The following is a 13852-nucleotide window of genomic DNA, read 5'->3' as shown; positions in this document are numbered from 1 at the left end:
GCCATGCACACGGAACAGGACATTTGGCATTCACCCTTTCTACAATGCATCACGGGGCCTTCAAATTAAACCTTGAAAGAATAGCTGTGACCACCTCCTTACGTCCTGGTTCATGCATGAACTTGCCCCTTCTCCTACGCACATGGGTGGCTGAGAAGACTTGGACACAGATAAGGGCTGGACAGATGTGGGCAGCACTCTAGCGTCTGCCTCACAGGCTCAGAGCTGTGTCCTGCATCCCCGCGCAGGGGGCAGGCCGTGCTTTCGGCGTGTGCATCTTCCTCATCCCTGTTGCTGTGCACCTTCCCTACAAATAACCTGTTCAGATCAGCATCGTCTGTTGTGGCTCAGCAGAAAGAGCAAGTGCAAAGGAAGAAATGGCAGCTTCCCTCTCACCTTCTGTGTTCAGCCTCTGCAGCCGGGGGGGCACTGGGGACTGTGAGTGACTGCAGGGAGGTGCTTAGACACAACCCTGACTTGGGGCTGCCAAGGGTGCCATAGTGTCTCTGAAGTCACCAGCACTGACGAGTGGGGACGCAGGAGGGCACTGAGGAGAAACCCTATGTCGGCAAAGGATGCTACTAGTGAATATCATACCAGCATTTTAGCTAACAACATTGGTGAAGCATTTACACCTACACAGGGACGTGTCAAAAAGTGAATAACAAAACACTAGCAGTGCTCAGCCTACAGATGTGGTGATGCTCTTTTCCCCTTGGAAACAAGAAATTAATGGAAAACACTCTGACTACAATACAGTATTGCAATTTATCCTGATGCTCCCATCCCTCTCAGGACTGCCATCTCAAGGACTGGGTATGATGTGAAGGTCAGCTGAGTTGCTGGGTACGAAACCTGCTCGGATGTCCCTTTCCAGGCCAATTTCTTTGTTGGTTGTAGCCAGGCTGCTTGTGCTCGCAGTCCCTCCGAGGAGAAGCACACCAGAAGCCAGCCAGAGTCAGTCATCATTCATTGAGTGAGTTCAACCAGGAGAAGGAGAAGACATGACGAGCCGGCTCGTCACCCCTCTCGTTGCTCATGGGAGTTTCCTCCACTTGTCCTTGAGGGGACGGTTCAGAACCAGTCTGTAAAGGAAGGAAAGGTTGACAAATGGAAGAGGAAAAGATGAATTGCATTAAAATCCTTAAGATCTCACGACATGCAGAAAACCAGAATGAAGTGGGAAAGAGGGGAAAAGGCAGGGAGCATGAAAATTCGGGGACACCAGCCAGACTTCTAATGCCAGAAAGGGACTTTTGCCATGGACAGTGGCAGGGGAAGGATTATGCTGGGTGAGCATGTTGCACCTGTGCAAAGGGCTTAGTACTGATCTGGACCTCTGGAATATTATTGCACTGAAGGTGGTAACTGCCTGTTTAGAAGAGGTCCTGAGCCAGCTTGGCTTGTGTATCTGGCCCTCCAGATTGATGTGGACTGAAGCCAAAAGTTACTGTCAGTGTATTGCCACTCAAAATGATACTTGTTCTGCTGTCATGAAATCTGCCTTGGATATGGGTTTTTTTTGTTGCTTTTTTTTTTTTTTTTTTTTTTAGGTCTTTTAATATTTATTTCACTTCAGTTTCACTCAGCTCAAGAACAGGAAATAAATAATACAGAGATATGAGCTTCTGCTTCTATCCCAGGCCAAATTCTGCTTTTTTTTGCCCAGGTACCCGACACTTAAAGTAAAAAAAGGAATCTGGACATGAAATGCTGTAGCTGCTAATCACAGGAATTATTACTAGTTTTTAAATTAGCTGAATATTTAAAAGGTCAGTATGATACACAGAAATATTTTTACTGCTTCTAGTGTTTTCAGATCCCTTTGGCAGAGAATGAAGAACAGCTTTGTGATAGCATCAGAAATCCTATTAAAGATAAAATATACCGAAATGGGTGATTTGGTAGTTAAGGGATACATTGTGTCTTCATCATTAAAAATCACAATTTAATGTGCAATATATAGGATTTTTTTTCCCTCTATATTCCTAGAATGCACATAAATTATTGTACCTGCTTAAAATTAAAATAGCCAATACTGCCAGTCTTCTCTAAGCAAATTTTCACCTTACTTTGGGAACTTCAGTGTTCCCAAAGATCTCGGGAGAACTCTTTGATGTCAGGATACTACTTGACAGAGGGAAAGCGACGAAGCAGTGTCCTCTGAATTTTAACACATCTCAATCATTTATAATACTGTCGTAAAATGGAAGGTTACCAAAGCAGTGATGCTAACAGACATATCCAGGAACAAACAATGAAGCAGGGATGCTTGTGAGGAGCTGAAGCATGGGATGGATGATTTTCTTAAGCATTTTTGTAAGTACTTACAGTGTACCACAGGAATTAGTAAGAACTAATGGTATGTTAAGTATAAATTGGCTACTGGGCTTCATTCCAGTTACTACCTATTTGAGTGTTGTGACACCAACAAACAAGATACCATTGAGATATGAAAAAAGTAGCTCCCTATTTCTTTATTTATGTCTAATTAGAGTTCATAGCTCCTTTTTTAGACCCAGATTCTCAGTTGCCCTAGACTGGAATAGCCCTACTTGTTCCAATGAGATACTATCTGAAAATCTTATTTAATATTTGAAATGTGGACTAATTTTTTACTTAGATTCGTGGTTTCAAAGCACGGCACTCACTGCTACTCACTGCAAAATATAGGGCTCAGAAAGGATTTTTATGGACAAGGAGCTTGAAGAAGAACATACCTTTTGCTTGCTAACTTTATCATGTACTTTCATGAGAGCACAAGCATGGTGAAAAATCTGGCAGAAACAGCTGCCTAATTGAATACAGAAGTCCATTTTCAGCAATGCTGGTGAGAAGGGTTGTTTCCCAGGCTTATGCAAAAGTATTGTAAAGAATCAGGCCCACAGGGCCAGATCTTCAGCTGAAAAGGCATGTAGCTAATTGAGTCCCAGTTATAGGAGATCTGCCTCTCAGCCCAGGAAAGCACTTCAAAGAATTCAAACCTTTCAGCTGAAATGTTCCAACCCTGATTACAAAAGTCAGGTATCAGCAGTAAATGTGTGGCTAGACTTTCTGAGTTGTAAGGGGTTCTGTGCTTTCCTGATTTCGGTGGATGCAGGCAGGTGGGTGGTTTATTAATCCTCTGTGATGTTGAAAATTTTGCCTTTTATTTTTGGAAGGACAGCCGGAGTGCCTGGACTAGCTAAAAGTAATTTTGAAACTGGTTGTGCAATTTTGTGCACTGAGCCCTCAGCGGTGTGTGTCAGCAGGCATGGGACAGCCCTCCTCAATTCTCCTTACTCTGCAAAGGAATAGGACTGGCAAGAGGTTTAAAAAATAATTTTCTGTATTTTTATTCTTTTTTCCTTAAAACCACACTGTCACCTTGTCATTTCTCTTCCTGTGCAAGATGGGCTTCCTTTGGCAGTTCTACTTGCTATTTCAACTAGCCACTATCCAGAAATAAACACTAAACTAAGGTTAACTTTGAAGCAAAGAACTATCTATGGGTTTAAAGTTAAGTAACTTGTTTCACAGGATTTGGAACTAAGATGTTAGAAGAGAAAAAGCACACTCGAAGAACTTAGACTGGCAAGGTGACTGCATTACCTCGTCAACCAACACGGCTGGTACTGCATTTCAAACAAAACAATCTTTGTCTGCATCGCTGCCAAAACTGTATTTCATAAGTGTTAACTCCTTCATATTCTGCTGTGATGACATCTTCCTCTGTCAGCAAAACAATGTCAGAGCTCCAGCATATTCCCACTGGGTTTGGCCAGATGAAGCATTTACTCCCTGCACATCACTGGACTCAGCAGGCTGGCAGTCTGCAATACCTCGATGTGCCTTTCCAAGAGCAATCATTTGCCATCACACCCAGCCAGGAGTGAAGCAAGCACAAAACTGACAATAGGGCCATTCCTCCACTTTTAGACTTGTGTTTTCACACCTGTGACACTTTAGTATTTGTGCTCTGAGTCATACAGTGACCGAGGTACGCTATTCCCATATGAGGTAAGAAACCATCAAAAGGTGCCAGGAGCAACTCTGTCCACATTATTAAGTCTGTTCCTCCCTTCCAACGGCAGCCCACACAACTCAGAGTTATACAGTGTGTTGGGACTGTCTGAGACAAAGATTTCAGCTCTAGACTTTTACAGAAAAAACCCTTTTTTGAACCAGGAGGTGATTCTGAAAGGCAGAAAGCAGAAGTAGGTCTCCTCAGTGTCAATGGGAGGTGGGCATCCATCCCCTCTGTATGTCCTTGCAATCTCTTCCCAGACCACCTCGCTGCCTGTGTTACCACAGCCCTGCTCCGCTGCCAGAGGAAAACCTGCCTGCTGAGCACAGCCCAGCCCTTGCCACATGCCTTGCAGACGGTTCAAATTCAACACTGCATTGTGTCTCTCCATTGCTATTAGGTAACTGATGTTAAGCTTCTACCCAAGCTTTATCTTAGCCTTGGAGATCTCAAGGGTAGGGCGTGTTTTTTCACATGACCTAGACTAACAAGTCCCAACCCTTGATTTGGGTCCCTAACAGCAATAAGAAATAACAGAAGTGTTTACCTCACATTACATTAATCATATTAGGCCAATGCTGAGAGAGTGGTGAATACTTACACTTTGATTTATATTTTTCTCTGTGGTGTTGAGTAACATCAGATGATGCTTTCAATAAGCACCAGGGATTTTCACCAGGCCAGCTCATGAAGTGGGGAGGGAAGCACACCCTACATGACTGATGGTTGGATTTGTTTTTCCCATAAGCAAAGTCCAGGCTGGAGTTTACATGCCAATTCTTTGAAGGTGCTGAGCAACCACAACTCCCACTGAGCAGCCATTCAGCACTCCTCAGCATCTGGCACACTAAAATTTGCATGAATTAACAGTATAAGGATCTCAGTGCTTCACCTGATGAGTCGTATCAAAGTTGCAGGCATTCAGCATCTTTCAGCATTTGCTTCCTTAAGCAGAGCACTACTTAAATCTGTATAAGGCTCTTGTAAAGAGTGTGGAGGGGAGGAAAGGAGTGAGTGGGATGGCTTTGTCATAATGTTTTCATTTATTAGGGCCCAGCAGTTATCCTATTTATGCTGGGGAAAAATCAGCAATCTAGGCCTTCTAGATATTTGAAACACGATGAAGTCTACACACAGTTTTGTGCTTTACCACCACTAATCTCCATAAGCTTTAAGTACAAAGACTGGGATCCATGGTACCAAATTTCAGTCACCCAGAAATGAGATAATCCACTCAGGCAAGCTGCATTCATCCCCTCTAACAGGAGTGAGAGTATGAATTTGTTAGAAAATGTGGCTTTTGGAGAGAAAAGCAGTGAAAATTCAAGCTTCTTGCTTCTATAGTTTCTGTAGCCTCAGAAATCAAGTGCGAAATTAAAATTAATTCCCACATTTTAGCTGGCTTGTTTAGAAACAACTCCCAGTGTTGACAAGAACAGGCATGATTAATAAATGCGAGCTGGTCGCAAAGCCACCACAGAAACTGTAGGCTATGTTTGTTTGCCTCAAATGTCAAGTGTTACACTTCTGGCACTCAACACTTCCAGGCAGCGGAAACAAAGAGAGCACAACAGGTTATTTTTAAATAGTTTAAGCTTTAGTTCAAGCAATTTGTTTTCATATCTTTATGCAATCTAGCTCCCTCAGCATAACACCTGGCAGCTGTCACATATATCGCAACAATATTGTTTCAAGCTAAAAGGATGCTTATTTTGTATGAATCTTTTTATTAGCAGGAACCAACAGAATATCTCTGAAATAATTGCTACAGTTACCTGCCACAGAAATACATATGGTGGCAGACAAAATAATATGCCCAGACAAGCTCCATCAGTCACAGCACTAGATATGTTACTCTCTTAATAGTGGTCAGTAATGAATTTTAAAAGTCCATTGGGAGGAAATGCCTTTCTTCAACAGATTTTCATTATATTGCAATTAACATTATGTGGTTAATATCTAATGCAATGTCTCTTACAAAATGACCTTAAAGAGACCAAATATAGTTCAGAAGACAACAGCTTGGCTAGCTTATTTTGATATAGAATCTGCACATCTCCCATGGGATCCAAAGGTCCAGACACTTGAACCAGTGGTGGAAACAGTTTCAGAGATTGGTGTGAGAGAGCAGCTTTCTTCTGTCACTGGGGAAAAAGGAAATACAATTCCCTTACTTATGTTGCCTATCTTTTCCATGTCTCAAACAAAAAAGGCAGAAGTAAGATGCTTGTTTAATATTTCACCCATTGCTGCACCTCACTGGCATTACTTTTTGTTGAGAGTGATTAATTACAGATTTGCATGAAACCTAATCCTGCCACTGTCCGGGAAAATGAAGGAAATCCCAGAGAAGAGTGTTACAAACATGTGAATGTTAAGGTTTCATGATTAGAACAGTCTTTCCTGGATTTATCCACACATCATTCTTCATTCCTCTCAGAGTGAAGTTTTTGAGAACCTCCTGATCAATAAGCTGTGTACCACTTCTGCTCCCTTACAGCCCCGCTGTCTAGCAAAGAAAGGAGCATCTTGAGAGGCTGTAGGAGTAAGTGGTACTCACTGGCCACCAGTGCCAGAAAGCTACTCATGGCTACCAGTTCTCCCCTCTTCCCCCTGCTTCTGCTTCATCAGACAAGTAGATATGACTTCATATCAACAAGTTAAATGTGAAGTAAAGACCTTCCAAAAACTTCTCTGCAGAAGTAACCCCTCTAGTCCTTGTCACAGAAACTTTGCTATTAGCTTTCAGAGGGAAGTAGCAAACCTAGTAATGGTTTAACATCATGTTTTTCTCTGTCATATAGTCCTTGAGTAATACAGAGCATTGTAAAGGGAAGCTTTTTTTCCTTTGCAAATGGTAATTTTGTAAAACCAATGAATGAGACAGAGTGCCAGTTCAGAGTGTGACTCACCCCAGAACTCCATTCACAGGATCAGATAACGGAGCCAGCATAGCTTCGAGGTGTGTAGACACATACCATGCCTTGGAGGTTGGAGCACTGCTCACATCATGAGCGACTGACTTAGCTGGGCTTTGTAAGTATTCGGGGGGTGGTATATGTGAGCTGTGGACACAGCACATCTTCTCTGAGACACAAAATCACACTGATGGAGATGCAGGTAGAAAAGCTAAAGCAACCAGTTGCCATTCTTTAAAGCTACTACGTAACAGAAAAGAGAAAGTCTTGGCCACAGTTAAAACATCTTTTCCCTCATCACCTGTTGCTGGTGCCCTTTCTCCTTTGTGTGCTCATTTTTCTACATCTTCAGTTGCCTGAATCTTCTCCTTACTACAGCCACAGCAACTGAAGCTGGTAGCCAAAAATGACTCTACTCCAACAATAATACATTGCTCAGTGAGCAGCACTGTGACTTCCTGGACAGACGTCTGTCGTATCACGTCTCACATTGTAATCTCTGCTCACCCATTAGCAATGCTGGCTTGCTTGCACAGCATTTGGCCAGCCGATGGGCAAGATATTAAATCAAGCTTCCTTCTGCACATCTCACACTGTTCCCAGGTGAACTCCAAGGAAGCTGTGATAAATACTGCTCTTAAAGTCTGTGATTCAATCACAGTTATTGGCTAGGTTTTTACAGAATACAGATCACAGGCAACTGTTCCCAGAGACAAGCTCGCAACTGACCTGCATCTGAACCAATTCAAATTTTTTTCTAAAAAGGAATCTATTTATTTTATAAAATTAAATTATGAAACTGTGCATAAATATAAAATTAATGTATTTTTTAAAATAAATCTGGTGCCAGATGTTGAAAAGGCTTACCAGCACTGATGGGAGAAACAACAGCTACCTTCCCTCAGTAAAGCATTTTGTAACAGAGCAAGTCATACAGCAAGTGTTTCATTACAAAAACCAGCCACTTCTGTGTGCAGAACTGCTGAGCCAGGAGTGCTCTAAGAGGCGAGGTCTGTATTTTGATCACCACCTCTGGTGGTTGGGAGACTCAGACAGATTTTTTTTAGGGTGCTAAAAAAATGAGAAATTCAGGTCACTTATTTTCCAGGACTGCAAGATCCTCATTCTCTGCTCAGTCAAAAGTGTGACATCTATGTTGGATATCTGCATCATGGTTTAATCATCACGGCACCTATCTATCTCCATTGGCTGGTAGCCTGGGACAACAGGTTTTCTGAATTAGTCACTTGTCTCTTACTTAGTGACCTGGAGATTATTGTAAAGATGTTAGGAACACATATCAACGCTGTTAGATATGTCCCTCTCCTTTCTTTCTGTTTCATTTTGGCTATACTTGCAGCACCCCAACCTGCCTCTCCATTTCAAACGCCAGGTCAGTGGGCACCAAGTCTTTCATGGTGCTGCAGTCCAGCCCCTGTCCTGCTCACAAGTCAGGAAAGCCTGGAAGTGGCATGATACAGTATCCAAAGGACTCAGCCCCAGATTACTAATTACTTCCAGGGAGATTCCAATCAGATGATAGGCTGGTATTGAAATAATGATCCTTCTCTAACGATTACAGGATTGCAAGCACTGCTTTCCACAGACAAGCATACAGCTACACTGAAAGCCTGAACTGTCTCAAGGCAGCAGGGTGACAACTAACCAAGTATTTTACAAAGCAGATGGCTTGTGTTGTTGTGACACAAATCTACTGCGATGTGATGTAAACCAGCAACAGTTCATCCATGATTAAGAAATATTTTTTTGTTTACACTCTATTTTCCTTTCTGAATGCCTTAACAATGAACAGAATGAACAATGCTTGGAAGAGGAGGTCAAGTGGAGGTAGGATTCAGTATTTAAATGAGCTAGTCACAGAAAGAGTGAGTCTGGCTTTGTATTAATTTGAACAGGAGAAATAATTTTGTCCACCCTGTTATTGTGGAGGTCCTTTTGCTAGTCATGGACTGAAAAAAAATGAAATAGACATAAATCAGATTGTATCTATGACTCACCAGACAAATCACAGAGCAGACTATTCAAGGTAAAACTTCAGGTGAAGTATTTGCCACTCATATTAATTATGAGAAACTGTTGTCTGAAAGCTGGTCTTAATGCATTGCCCTCATGACTCGTCACTGCTGCCTCTGAATCACTCACATAATTCTCAGAAGCAAGGGAGAGAGAGGTGTTAAAAGAGCAACAAGCAAGACTTTCCTGATTTTCTCAGCATGTATTTAATAAACTGAGGGAAAAAAAATTCACCTGAAGCACAAAGTCAAGATGCAAAATGGAAATTTACAGGTAGCATTTGCCACCAACTGAACATCAGCCTGAGTGGCCTCAGACCCAGCCCCTAAAACTGAGTCCCAGCTCACTGAGTCAGATTACAGAGAAGTAAAGGCAGAATTTTTGGACTGCTAATTGAGATTCTTGCATCTAGCATTTGCCCTGTATTTCAGCTGCAGGCTGAACACTACTTTTTTCCCAAGTGAAATTTAAGAGATGTTTAGGAAGAAGCTTCAAGCAGATTTAATTTGGGCTTGTATACTAGCTGATTCATGGGTCTCCTACAAAAGGCTCAGCTTCACGGAGGATAGATGACCCATTTTTCATTCAGTCAAAATTTGCAGATTTTTTTATCTGAATGTAAATAAGCCCACCCATTTTTCTACCTAAGGAAAGATATAGTACAAGTATATCCAGACATAGGTGGTAAATATCAAGTTGACTTTTGCTCTCTGGATTCCCAGATCTTTTATTAGCACTAAAGACAGTTGTTGCAGGGAGCAGAGAGCCTTCAGAACAGCGGCTGGCTTCCTGGGAGAGAGCTGCCAGGGCTGCGCCTGCTGCTGACACTTAACAAACTTCTTGTTCCACTCTGGGGGAAAACTCTGGGAAGGCCGTGTTGGGTGGGCCAGAGGGGAGGGAGATCCTCACTCACATCGCTCCTGCAAGATCCAGCCTCGCAAGACTGCCTTCTCTTGAGTAAGCAATCCCCTCTCTTGGAGCAGTTGGCTTGAAGAGGGGGACTTAGCTTCCTGACCTGAGCAGACTGGGTTTCTGGCAAGACTGAGTATCCAGTTTGGAAAAGAGAAAGGAAATAATTATTTGTGTACCGCTGCCACACTTGTGAAATCATTCCAGAGCAGCACTGCGCTAAAATGTGGGACTGTACCTTTTACAGAGTGTTGGAAAAGCAGGGGTACATGGGCAATGGTCTCTCTTTGGCTTATTTTGGTTTTAAATTATCTTATTTTGTCCGTGTTGTCTGCATATTGACATGACAACCAATCAGCTAAAACTTAGCTAAGTACTGACCTCCCTGACATGTGATTTAAAGCTATCTCATGGAAAAATATTTGAAAGATCACCAGCTGAAATTGAACTATTCAGCAGCAGGGCAAAGCAAACTACAGCGCATGAATACAGAGAGGACTGTCCCTGTAGTAATTCTGGCAGATGGCATAAGGTTGCAAGCAAGTAATAGAAAATTTTAAAACTAATGAAACAAGATTAACATAGGTCACTCCATTAGTATTTCTCTTCCCAGACAGCTCAGTCCCGATTATATTTTATATCTTCATGGAATTATCCCCATCCTAATTCCATGAGGTATGGTACTTACTGGCAGCAAGGGGAAATTAGATTTAGGGTACTGTTTGTCGATGATTATCTTGCATTTCCTTTCAAACTAAATGTATGTGCTTGAGTCCTCCAGAGCCACAGACAAACACTTCTCTGACAAAGAATTTGAGCAACAGAATATAGGGTCCAGCACTTCATCTTAGGTGAAATAAACTAGATAACTGGAGACCCAGGTTAATACAAGACTTTCATAAGCTCTCACAAATTTATATGTTGTCACTGCATGAGAGATGCTGCCTCCAAAAAGCTGATTGGGCAAAAAAAATGAACAAATGTTTACTTATGCATCCATTGCCCTCAATATTTTAACCAGACTGAAATAATTTTAGCAGAAGTAAGGTATTTTGTGATCTACCTTATTCAGTGATCACTTGTCCAGTGACAACAATTTTTATTATAAAATACTTGTCAGTGCTGATTTTTGGGATTCCTCTATAACAAACCAGAGGACAGAGTGGTTCTAAATGTGAAAACATTTTTAAGGACTGCACATTCCTGGAAAGTGCGTTTACTGTTCTTGGTGTGCATGTCCTCTAGTTATCAGAGGTCTGCACAAGGGAATTAAAAGGCAGAACTTAGGGTCAAGCTTTTCTCTTTTGGTTGTCTAAAGCTGGGCAGCAAGAAGGGCTTATATACCTGGCTTGATAGTTGGGAGTGTTGAGCATATGCACTGTTAGAAGTGACAGATAGATGTTCAGCACTCCTGAAAGCTAACCTTACTACTAAGGATAATTAGTAGTAAGGATAATTAGGATAATAAATGCATATTTAGAAGCCAGATTTCCAAGAGGCTGAAGGGCCTTTCAGATGCACCAGTCCAACAGTTAGATGCCACAAGCATTTACAAACGTACAGAGCATTCTTCATATGCCTAAGCGCCACACTTATATGTCTTGGTAGCGTCCTCCAGATATAAAGAGTATAAAAACACGTCTGAGTCGTGAAATGCCAAGTGGGTGAATGAGTTTCCGCAGTCTAATGCACAAAATATGTATTCTTCTTCCTAGCTCACTTAGCCTGTCTTGTGAGACCGAACACAAGAAGACAACTTAAGATTTGGTGAAGGCTTGTTTCATCTCCTTCTGTAACTCATCACACATTCTGTCTCTGGGCTTTCCAAGTTTTTATTTTTGACTCCAATATCTGTTTCTCCCATGCACTGGAAAAGGCTGCTGCTTAATGTCTGTGTCACCCTCCGCTAACAAATTACTCCCCGTGGTGGCAAGGCAGCTCATTGATGCCATTCCTACAACCTTGTGTTTTAATCATTTGCTCTCAGTTGTCATCCACAGAGGCTCAGATTCAATTCAAAAGACCTCCCCAACTTTAGACACTGAGCAGAAACACCTGGGTTAAGAGCGATGTCACCTTACACACAGCAGGCAGATGTGAAGAGGTGCCAAGTGAGAACCAGCAGCAGTTGGTGAATTGGCTTTCTCACTGGAGACGCCTCTCATCCTCCATCAGACGCAGAGGCAGCCTGCAGTGACTACACTTCTGACTTAGGCACTCCCTGAAGCGGGATGGGGCTCTCTAGTGCAGAGTTTCCTATTTTGTTCATGCTGAATCATGTGCTGCCATCCCTTCTTAGACCAAACAATCTGTACACCTGAGGGCTGCACCTCCTGTTGTCATATCCCTGCTGATACACCCTCCTGCACCCTGGAGGAAATTTCTTGATGCATTGATACCATTTCTTAGAGGGAAGCGGCCCTTAAATAAAGTCAATTTTAGGTATTAATAGGTGGAACTGACATCTTTTTGCTGCTGAAATACAAGGAAATTCCTATCAGTGTATTCTATTAAAATAGCCTGAAAAGAAATTACATGCTGTTTTTATGATGACAGTCATGCAGATTTATATTATTATTATAAATTATTATTACAGTTATTTCAAGTAATTTTGTGATTTGGTTTTCAGGGGTTTATCACACAAAAAGAAAAAAGGGCAGTGACCTGATATCACACTTGAAAGATAAAGACACATAAACTGTCTAAACAGCCACCTCACTAGAAGTGGAGAAGAAAATCATTTTTATGCAAATAGAGCCTGAGACCAAAATGCCTTCCTCCCTCACCTCCTTTCTATTTCATGATTAAATAAATCATAAAGCTGTCAGTAGAGATGACACAGAAAGAGGTCTCAAATGGTACAAGTAAGAGCTTTCTCTATTTGTCTATTTTTAATTTCAAAAGGTATTTTGAATTAAAAAAGAATGAGAGGGAAAAAAGAGCATAGCGCTATTTGCATGCTTGATTTCCCATGAGTACAAACAAGCTCTATGTCCCTTTTTTAATAATACAATGAATTTTCAAAACCAAACACAAATAAATGAAAACTAAACTATGATCCATAAATTTAATTGAGATTCACAGTGTCCGATGCTTTTCAAATTCAAATTACCACCAGACAGTGCATCTTTTTGCATAACTTATGCAGCTAAAGCGTAGGTGATAGCTTCTTCCCTCTCCCCTTTTTAATGGGGAGATATACTTCAGTCATAATGCTGGAATTTTTGCACATAAAAGCTGAATAATTTACCTTTTTTCATAGATGCACCATATCATGTTGTACAGTGCTTAGAGAGCAGTACAGAAAGTGAACAGGGAAAAAGAAGCATTTTTGTGTTGAAGAATAGACCAAAATTGAATTCTGTCTTTAGAGCAAATACCCAAAGGTAACTACAGTTGTTTTGTGTCAGAGGTCTTTGGTCTTCAGTAAATGAGATTAAATGCCCCAGTGTTAACACATAATTCTCTGCAGATCAGCCATATCACTTTGGAAATTGAATATAGAGATATATCTTACCTAGAGAGGGGTGTGAATTTGGAGCTGGAAGAACTAAATCATGGACAGCATCTACTGAAAAGGAGCTGCTCCAGAAGAGATGTTATAGAATGGTTAAGGTTTAATTTACAGTATTTGCATTCAGGGCAACTTCACTGGGTAGTAAAGATCTTAGTCCTTGATCTTGTAGATATTTCAGCTCTTAATTAGCGTGACCTAAGGAAATAAAGCCTTTGCCTACAGAAAAAACACCTTTTAAGCACAGATATTTAAAAGCACACACACAGCCTTTGGTGTCTAAAGGGTTGGGATTCCCCTCAGCTGCATAGGGATGCATTTCAGGGCCATGTTTGGTACTCCACACTCACTGGGAATGTGGGAGAGATGGCTTTAGATGCCTTTTGGTGGAAAAGGGACCTGAAGAGGAGCTCCCAACGTGTGGGGTATGCTTTGTCAGCTGGGGTGTGAGGGGACTCTCTCCAAGGTGGT

At 41.7% G+C, this 13852-nt stretch overlaps 1 protein-coding gene across 3 annotated transcripts in view; it reads right to left on the bottom strand.

Moving 5' to 3' along the window:
- Positions 1-965: 965 nt before the first annotated feature.
- Positions 966-13852, bottom strand: part of TRIM55 (tripartite motif containing 55) — a 35642-nt gene continuing 22755 nt past the window's right edge. For all 3 annotated transcript variants that reach the window (XM_029086329.1, XM_010173413.2, XM_029086330.1), the window contains one exon: positions 966-1085. In XM_029086329.1, the coding sequence (XP_028942162.1) occupies positions 966-1085 (120 nt within the window). The remainder of the gene's footprint in view (positions 1086-13852) is intronic.

Source organism: Antrostomus carolinensis, unplaced genomic scaffold (genome assembly GCF_000700745.2).
Source record: "Antrostomus carolinensis isolate BGI_N321 unplaced genomic scaffold, ASM70074v2 scaffold7868, whole genome shotgun sequence".
Lineage (NCBI taxonomy): Eukaryota > Metazoa > Chordata > Aves > Caprimulgiformes > Caprimulgidae > Antrostomus > Antrostomus carolinensis.
Note: the sequence above shows the minus strand (reverse complement) of the source record. Positions and strands in the feature narration are given on the sequence as shown.